The 9,838-nt window shown below is 46.5% G+C and overlaps 1 protein-coding gene across 1 annotated transcript; it reads right to left on the bottom strand.

The window, feature by feature from the left end:
* Positions 1–1,632: 1,632 nt before the first annotated feature.
* Positions 1,633–5,572, bottom strand: MAF (MAF bZIP transcription factor). The gene is made up of 2 exons (XM_055000681.1): positions 3,718–5,572; positions 1,633–3,399 (listed from the first exon to the last, which is right to left on the bottom strand). Exons 1-2 carry the CDS (start codon positions 4,803–4,805, stop codon positions 3,369–3,371), a joined length of 1,119 nt encoding a protein of 372 aa, XP_054856656.1. The 5' UTR covers positions 4,806–5,572; the 3' UTR covers positions 1,633–3,368.
* Positions 5,573–9,838: the final 4,266 nt, after the last annotated feature.

Raw genomic sequence — 9,838 nt, 5'->3', positions numbered from 1 at the left:
CCCTTGCCCAGCCCGAGTTTCACCAAGAGACATCTAAATGCTACAAAACTGAAGAAGACCACTTGCTTCAGGAAGCACAAATGGGTCCTAGGCCACAGATTAACAGGATCTATTATATATATATATATTTAAAAATACAGAACAGTGTAGAAGAAAGGCAATCAACTTTACTGTAGTGCAAAGTTGGGCCCTGCAAGTTTTGTTAGGTGTCTGATGACCTTTGCACTTGCTCAGCAGGGGTTTAAGAGCAGTACCTTGTAAATTTTTACAGGCCAGAACTTGCCTGTAAATGGAAATACGGCCTGGTTCTCAGCAGTTTCTGTCCCAGAGCCCTGTCTTCCCCTTCTCACCCTCAGTGCCCCCTCCCCAACACTCTAGCTTTACCTAGTTACTGGAAAGATCACCCAGTTCAAGAAAAAAAAATGGGATCACCCAGTTTATGCTGCAGCTAGATTGAAAGAATAGCGCTGGGTGGACTTTACAGACAGAAAGAATTTTGGAAAGGGAAAAGAGGCTAGTTCTCCACCAGAGAATGGCTCTTTCTACCCCCTCAAATATAAAGCATTGCAAGTTTTATTTTTTTAAAAAAAGTTGTCCCAAGTCCTTAGGTCCCCTCTCCTCTCTTGCAAAGGGTCATGGAAGAACTTTGGCTAGCAAAATAAAATGCTGGCTTTTTTTTTAAACAGGTGACTTTTCTGAAAAGGTGAGGGGAAAAAAAGATAAAACAATGGCCCAAGGAGCATGGGAAGTTTGTGCCACAGCAGTGGAATTGTTGACCTTTTCCTCTGAAATGGCTACCACCACAAGGCCGTATCACAAGCTGCTTTTGAAACTCTCCTTTTCAAAAGCAGTTGGCCATGTGCCCTGAGCTGCCGCTGAGTGAGGACTAGAAGGCTAAAGCATCCTTTTGAATACTTTGTAGAATTCATGTCATGCTTCCTTACAGTTTAGCCTCACTTTTAAGCTTCTTGCAAAGGCAGAAGTGTATTTATATCTGGAGAAATCTGATGCAGTCCCACTTCTTACGACACACTCGTGTGTCCTGCCCAGTTATGCAAAGTTTAATTCTGCCATAAAACAATCCAACCACCAGGTCATACCATGTCGTTCGGTTTATAAAGCAAAACTCAGCTTTGAGGTCAGCAGCTTCAGAATTCATGGAAGGGGGATGACTCACAGGCAGTCCTAAGGCCTTTCAAAATGATTAGGAAACTCAACAAAAGTTATGCCAAGACCTGAAAGCTTGAATTTTTCACCTACCTGTGCGAAAAATAAATATGGGAGGATGGGCAACAATTTTCCACCTTGCATAGGATCTAGGGTAGCCTCTAACCACTACCTTATCCATACATACACCAATTACACCATGTCATTATACCATCCTCTTTTAATGGCCCAGCAAGATACTGCTCTTAAATAAGATGCTCAACTTTTTCATGAACTACAAACTAACAAAAAAGTACGGAATCAAAAAAATGCAGTTTATTATAGTAGATTATTCTTTCTTTTTGATATAACCATAAAGTTGAAAAATGAAAGAAAAACACATAGGGAACATCACACGTTGTTAGTTAGTAACTTAAGATATAAAACAAATTTTGCACAGCAAAATATGTAAAAAGGAAAAAAGAGTAACTGACAAGATTTTTTTATATTTATTGTGGCAAGATTTTACTATCCATTTTTAAAAAAGACAGGATTATCAGTCCCTGAAAATAAAATTTACTGATTAATGCCTTTAAACTTTTGTGAATTTGTGAAGTTACAGAAAATCCAGTTCTGCACCACAATACAACTGTAAAAAAATCTGCATCATTAAAAAAAAAGCAGTAATGCCATCTTTTGTAACTGCATAATGGTATTAGCATCTGAGTCAGGATTGTAATGGTTTATCTTTTTATGCTTTCAGGTTATATCATAGTGCAATTCAGTCCCAAATATTTCAATTTCAAAAACAAAAAAACCCAAACCCCAAACCCAACCATACATTTTGAACACAAAATACCCCTATTAATATAAACAGGGGGGCCTCCCCTTTTTTAATACTTTGGTTTCCAAATACAGTCAGTGGTATAGCAAGGACTACATATACCCAACTTATCTTAAAGTTGTAATCACATGCTGCAATAAGCTACTTTTTAAAAAAAGACAGTCCCATTGTAAATTCTACCCCCTTTTAACATCACAATAGTGAACAATTTAGTGCATAATTTTTCTTTTAAAAAACGACCTACTTCTAGACAGACCTAACTCTTCGGAACTTATCTATAACATTCCTTTATCTGTAGCATACATTTGAACTGGGCTAACAGACAATAAAAGCTAGAATTAAATTATATTCTAGAAACCCATAGCATTCCACATTGGACAATAACCAAATGCAAAAGGATTTTTTTTAAAATGACAGAAATGAGGCCGATCATTCCAAAATAAAAGTTAGACTGCTTTAAGCGACAGCGTGGTGTTCAAATCCCACTAATTGGAAGGCAATCTTTTTAGCACATAAAAAAATGTCTTTCCAAAGTTCTTTTTTGACTCATTAAGGTGGTCACAATTGGTTCTGGCTTCGTTTTCTGGATTTTTTTCTTTGCTTTTTTTTAAAAAAGTTGGGTGTTTCAGTGCATTAAAAAGAAGTCTGAAGTTTGCAGCAACTCAAAGCAGTGTTCAGAGTAGACGCACTCTTGGATGGGGAAGGAAGAGGAAGAAGACCAAAAACAAAATAATGGAGGTTGCACTTTTTTGATTTCGGTTCAAAAAAGTGGCCAGGCGATATAACTAAAGAGGATGAATGTCATGCCATCATAGTCTTCAAAGTCCATATCCAAGCAAAAGGAAAAAAAATAATATACCATACATGTCCAGCATGCAAGGTTTTTTTAAAAAAATCAATATAATGTCTTTTTTTCTCTCTCCCCCACAGTCTTTTGAAACAGTTCTATAGTTAATTGATGCTAAGACCGAGTAGCAAGCATAATGCATGAGATGAAGATGGGTGGCTAATAGCAGGCAAAAAGTTTTCACTGTTTGGTAGCTTAAAGGCCAAATGTCACACCATGAACACAGGGGAAGCTGGATACAAGTTTCTTTTGGCAGGTTGCTCTAGATATATTCTCTGGATTTAGCCCAACTGCAGACGGGACTCAGAAAGCTGAGATCTAAAACTTTTTTTTTTGTTTCTTTGTGTGTGTGTCTTTATCCTTGTTTTGCAAGTTCAAAGCCCAAATGCAAAAAATAAACTCAGGATGGCAGAAAAAGTATTTGGGGGGGAGGGGGGACACGGCAAACTCAAAAGCAGGAGGGAAACCCACTTCATAAACTGAACCCCCCAAATAAAATTGAATATAGATGGCAGATTTCAAAGGCGAGCTTCATCGGAGGAACTGAGTCGATGGTGGGAAACTGAATTTAAAAAAATACACATAGTTAAAATCCCCCTCCCCATATACACACACCAAAGAAAGAAAAGCGAGGTTGGCTCTCGCCAAGTCCACTTTGGAAAGGCAAAAACACACACACACACCAACCCTGCGGAGTTGGGGGTCTTGTGGAGAAACGCCTGCGGCCCCGGTCGAGCAGGGGGCTTTGCTGCGCGCCCCCTCCCCAAAGCAACTCGCCAGGGGGGAGAAGGGGCTTTGGGGGGCCTGGTGAGCGGAGGCTGCGTATGCTTTGTGGCCGGGGGAGAGTTTGCGGGGGGCGGAAGGGGGGCCCAGGACTCACATGAAAAACTCTGGCGAGGAAGGGTTGTCGCTGCTGGAGCCGTTTTCTCGGAAGCCGCTGCTGACCAACTTCTCGTACTTCTCCTTGTAGGCGTCTCTCTCCCGGACCAGCCTGGAGATCTCCTGCTTGAGGTGCTCGACTTGCTGGAGCAGCTGGTTCTTCTCGGACTCGAGGACGTGCCGCTGCTGGACCCGCTTGAAGCGGCAGGACTGGGCGTAGCCGCGGTTCTTGAGGGTCCGCCGCTTCTGCTTGAGCCGGATGACCTCCTCCTTGCTGACGCCGCGCAGCTGCCGGTTGAGCTCCCGCACCGACATGGTCACCAGCTGCTCGTCCGAGAAGCGGTCGTCGAAGTGCAGGTGGTGGAGCCCCGCGCTGGAGCCGCCGCTGGAGCCGGCGCTGGAGCCGCCGCCGCTGCTGCTGGCCGAGGACTGGACGCTGCCCGGCGGCTGCGGCTGCTGCTGCTGCGGCGGCGGCGGGTGGTGCTGCGGGTGGTGGTGGTGGCCGGCCGGGTGGTGGTGGTGGTGGTGGAAGTGGGGCGCGCCGGGGCCGGCGCCGCTCTGCGCCGCGGCCGCCGCGATCACGGCCGACACCACGGCGGCGGCCGAGCCCATCTCCTCGCCGGGCATGGAGCCGGCCGGGCCGGCGGGCAGCGGCTGCCCGCGGGCATAGCCCTCGAAGCCGGCGGCGGCGGCGGCGGCGGCGCTCTGGAGCTGGTGGTGGCCGCTGTTGATGAGCGCCTCCACGGCGTCCTCCGGGCTGAAGGCCAGCGCCTCCGGGTTGAGCTGCTGCGGGTAGCCGGTCATCCAGTAGTAGTCTTCCAGGTGGCTCTTCTGGTCGCTGCCGCCCGAGCCCGGGCTGGGCGCCGAGAAGCTGGGCGAGGGGGGCACGGAGCTGCAGGGCGTGCTCATGGGGGTGGAGGAGAGCGAGCCCCCGGCGATGAGGCGGCCGCACTGGCTGATGAGGCGCTCGCTCTCGCCCGGCTCCTTTTTCACCTCGAACTTCATCAGATCGAAGTCATTAACATATTCCATGGCCAAGGGGCTGGTGGGCAGGTCGGCCCCGCCGAGGGCCAGCTCCGAGGCGGCCATCCGCTTGCCGCCCGCCCGCCAGAAAGGGCCCGCTCCGCCCGGCGCGAGGGGGCTGCTCTGGCCGGCCAGCGGATGAGCCAGTTTGGCGGCGGCCGGGCTGGCGAGGCTGGGCTGCGGCGGCGGCGGCGGCGCGGCGGCGCTCCGGCTCTCTCGCTCCGCCAGCGCCTCGGCGAGCGGCGCTCCAACGGGCTGGCGCCCCCCCGCCCGGGTGCGAAACGGCGCTGGGTCGGTGCACCGCAGGCGGCTGCTGCTCCGCGGCTATTTATTGGCCTTTCGCATCGGGGCTGGCTTTTCCCCCTCTCTCTCTCCTTTTCTGCCTTTTCTCGCTCGGAATTCCCTCCCCCTCCGCTCGCTCTTTCTCTCGCTCGCTCGCTTTCCCTTTCTGCAGCTTGCAAAAAAAAATCTCTCTCTGCAACTGCGAGTTCTTTGCAGAGGATGGGTTGGAACCAAAAGAAGAAGAAAAAGACACCGCTTGGAGGTTTTGGCTGTTCTCGTTTAACACTTCATGGTGTCTCTTGCCCCGCTTGTTTTGGGTCCTTTCACGCCAGATGCCAACGCGAGGAGCGAGAGAGGTTCACCATCGGGGGAGGAAAACTGGAGAGCGGCGATCAATATTTGGCTTTTTTTGGAGGGGGGGGGGAAGCAAATCGACTTGCAAAAAAAAAAATCCTCAGGTCAGCGCGATGACCCCGAATCATGCCAAGGATTGGAAAAAATCAAAGCCACTCAAAAAGTCCCAAGCGCCGGCGACAAGATGAAAAAATGTTTCAAGGGCTCATCCGGCAGGAGAGTTTAAAAGCATTGCTGAGTTTTATAGCGCTCGTGACGTCGCTTTCAAATGAGAAATTGACTCCGCGTCCGGACCAATCGGCGCCCGCGGACCCGGCCCTCATTAGCATAATAGTATAGAAACAAGGAAACTTTTCGAAGCTGTCAATCAGGGGGCAATCAGCTGACTGTCAGCTGGGATGAGAATGGTTAACTCCTTCGCGGCCGAAGCTGCCGGCTGGGATTCACCTCCAGTTTTTTTTTTTTAAAAAATCATTTCTACCGGAGCTCACTTATTGTTAGCAGTCCGGAGAATCCGAGGTTTTGTGGCTGGATTCAGACTGGGTTTGCAGGGGAGAAAGATGCAGCCAGCCTGCGCCTCGTGTCTTTTGCAGCGTGCCGCAGCATCTCGGGGCTAGCTAACTTTCCGGGGGTGCGTGTGTATGTGTGTGTCGCGTTGGCAACTCGGGTTCTTCTTGCAAAGGCGATTTCTCGCTCGCCAGCGCTTTCCACTCTCTGCCTTCTCTGGGGAGGCTGCGCGCTTGCAGGGAACTCTTTTCCGCGATCTTCAGGCAACTCGTGCTCAAGAGATCGGCCGGGGGAGATCCATTCCTTTGTTCAAGGTAGAATCGGAGAGATCTGACCCCCCCACCCCACCCCTTGCAGCCTTTTCTGTCTGGGATGTGTGTGTAGGGGGATGTCATTGGGGGGGGGGAATCAAAGTCCCGCCGCCGTTTTGGAGAGTCTGGAGTTGGGGAAGAGTTAACCTGGACAGCAGCTTTCCCTCGAGGAGGAGCCACCAAACCCCCTCCCCGCCTGCAAATTGCAGTCGCCCTCTGGCCTTTGCCCCTGTGCCACAGACTCCTCTGGTCTCTCTCTCGCGAAGGGCTTCGCGCCTCCGAGCCCAAAGTTATTTTTCCAACTCTCCCCGCCCGCCCCTCCGATCAATGAATCAGCGAGAGGTCAAAACGTTTTAAAAAGTTTTAATTGCCACCCGCAATGTCGCTCCCTATTTTTTTTTTAAAAAAATTAACCTCTGCCCCCCTGAATCGATTGCATTTTTGCAAAAAAAGAGTTTTGCATGCGCCTCCGAAATATTTTCTAAAGTTTAAAAATTGTATATGAGCTGGGCGCGGGGAGGGGGGGTGAAATAAAAAAAAATGACTGGTTTCAGACAGCAAATCTTCTTAACCCTTGTAGCCAGATCTTCCCTGGAGCGGGAAGGGTGATCTAGTAAATTAAAACTCACATGTATTTGTCGCCCCCCCCCCTTTTGATGGAGAGGAAATGGGGGAGGGGGGACATTTTTAACCCACTTAAAAGCAGAACGGAATGGAAGGAAAATATCTAGCCTGGAAGTGTTCCGTTTAAACCTCGACAGCGCCACCTTTCGGCACAGTTCTGTTTCATATTGAACCGCTTCCAATTTTCTCCATGAAGGAGGGGGAGAAAGCCCATAAAACTGTAAGTATGACAGGACAAGCCTGACATTAACTCCTTAAAGCCCGAGGAATTCCTCCGAGGCTTTGCAAATCCTACTCTAATTGGCTGAATGCAGTTTTCAAATACCCCCCCCCCTTTTAACCTGTCACCACATTTCTGTATAGGAGATTAACTTTGGGGACTTTGAGGGGAAGGAGGCTTTTAGCAGGTCTGTTCCAGAGATCCCCTTCTTGGTGTGTGTGATAAGACAAAAATCTTTAAAAGTGGCAGCCTTGATTTTTTGGTTTGTTTTTTTTTTAATGGCAATATCAATAGAATTAAAGTTACTTGTAATTCAAGTTAGTAAGATTAACTGTAGTGCTATAAAGTTGTTTATCTGAAAAGTAATTCTCAGAATCCTGACTGCTGACACCTAGTCATATATTAAACCAGCCTTTTGAACATTGTACTTTGATGCATGGCTTCTACCTGCTTCCAGCATTTCCTCTTGAAAATCTTGGCGTTTGTTTGGAGGGCCCCGTCTCAACAGTCACAGAAGCAATCCGTTCCCGTAGCTGCTAAATCTTAGCTTATTACAGAACAGGTGGTTTGAATATTCTCACATTTCTCAACCATTATGGCTGGGATCTGTATTATCCAGGTTGGTCTCAACTCCTTGGCAGTGTCTGGGCTCACACGCTGGCACAGAAAACTTAGAAGGAGTTGCCAGTTGCAGAATGTAAAAATACAGAGCTGTCTGGCAACCTTTCAGAAACTGAATTCATGAGTTAAGTAGATATGATGTGCCTAGGTCTGATTTCCCAGTGTGAGAATCGTCAACAACGACAACTAAAAAAACCCACTAGCTTTTCTCCATAAATCTCACCACGACAAGCCAAATACCTTCTATTTGGTTTCTTCTGCAGTAAGATAAATGTGGTGCGATAGATCATTTTAGCCTTCTGGCTGCTATGAATCACAAACACGTGTTAATACTTAAAACAGATAAGTTATTGCTCTTCTGGAGTTACACTTGCAACAATTTTGTTGAATTAGAAACATCTCCTTCACCCCATAAAATGGTTCCTTTGGGCAGAGGTGTCTTAACTTACTTTTCTGCCCCTAAATTAGTACTTCCTTTCTTCTTCGAGTAAGTGTTGAAGGAGAGGTAGAGAATATAAAGTAACTTGGGGTAAACAGGATTTGGGCAGATATCTACTGTCCAAACTTGATTGGTCTCTTGTCTCCGAAATACTGAGTCCAGTTACTGCAAACACAAGATTCCTCTCATTTGACTATTTGAGCTAACATGGTCTGTCATGTGTAATCTGTTGTGTACTGCACCAGGGGGAGAAGAGGATAAGGAGAGCCACGCTCACTTTTAAAGGTAACCTTCTAAAGGAACGCTACCACATTCTTCCTCTCCACAACACAGAATTTTCATGTTGGCAGCCTTTTGCTGTATTATTGAGACCCCCCACAATGGGTGTCTAAACATTTACAGTTCTCTATTAAGAGTGTCTCTTCTCTAACAATCGCAGACTCTTCTTTCAATTAGAGCCATTCAGCCCTCTGTCTTTTTGAAGCAATGACAGGCCAAATTCCCTCAGTGTGCCTCCTCTCTCTCTCTTTTAGTTTGTTTGCTTCGAGTCTGTCTATTAATCGACAATCTATAAGGCCCCTGCTTTAATAGTCTTTCTGCTTTTCAAGGACCTCTTCTCTCCCCCTGAAGAAAGCACAGTCGGGGGGCTTCTGGTTGTCAAAGACAAAGTTTCAAAGGAACAGCATTTAGCTTCCCAGAAGTGGAGAGTCTCTTTCACTGTTAGCAAGGCATTGCCAATTCGGCAGACTACGCAACATCTCCAGTGGTGCCGCACACACCACTATCACACAGTCCTTGGCACTTGCCAAGTACGTATGAAAGACTCCCTTAGCTGAGCAAACAGGCAAAGGAAGGTTTAGAAAAGTCAGGCACAACACACCTCTTGTGAGTTATATTGACTTTGATTGTCATTTGTTATAACTTAAACAAACTCATCTATCAAGGCCAACACATTAAGTACAGTTATGACTCCCTTTGTTTATCCAGTGCCTTATTTTATGGCGCAGAACTGAACTGTGCCGGCTAAAATTAAATATGAAAAGCAATCCAATTGATTTCCCAAAGACTTCCATGAGGGAAGCAGAAAGGCAGAGGTATCCACTGCTCTTAGGCACACAGCTAGATAAATCCTTTTAACATTGCTTCAGATCCCTTAACTGGGCAAGCAAATAACAAATCACTGTTAGCAGATTTATGGGAAAGAAATAATAGAATCAGACGAGATAATCTGATAGGGGTAAAATTGCTGAGGAAACAAGTCCTTCTCCACATCCGTGGCTATGAAAACAGCATCCTGATAACTAGAAGTCATTACCAATCGGTGAATTACGAGGAAAATAATCATTCTCGTAATTCAGAATTTATTAATCCTTTTCTATTTAAACAAGTTGAAGAAGCCTGAGAAAAGCTACCTCAAAAATCTATTCTCCATACACATATATATGCATAGAATTTTTTTTTTACTGGGTGTAATTTACTATTTGCATTACCTGTGTTTTATTTCATAATTGAGCATTTTGCATTCAAATTTATGTAATGCATTCAGCATGCAAACATATTTCTGCCCGATTAGCATAAATAGTCACTTCATGAATTACTAACAAAGTTGATCTGAAAAATATCGGCGTATTATTTTATTAAGTGGAACACAAACATATGTTCAATAAATTCTTGTTTGTTGGTGGCAGGAAAGAATGAGCAGCGATCCCGGCTGTGATGCCATGTGGATGAAAGGAAAGCA

Source organism: Eublepharis macularius, chromosome 16 (genome assembly GCF_028583425.1).
Source record: "Eublepharis macularius isolate TG4126 chromosome 16, MPM_Emac_v1.0, whole genome shotgun sequence".
Taxonomy (NCBI): domain Eukaryota; kingdom Metazoa; phylum Chordata; class Lepidosauria; order Squamata; family Eublepharidae; genus Eublepharis; species Eublepharis macularius.
This window is presented reverse-complemented; position numbering and strand designations above follow the sequence as displayed.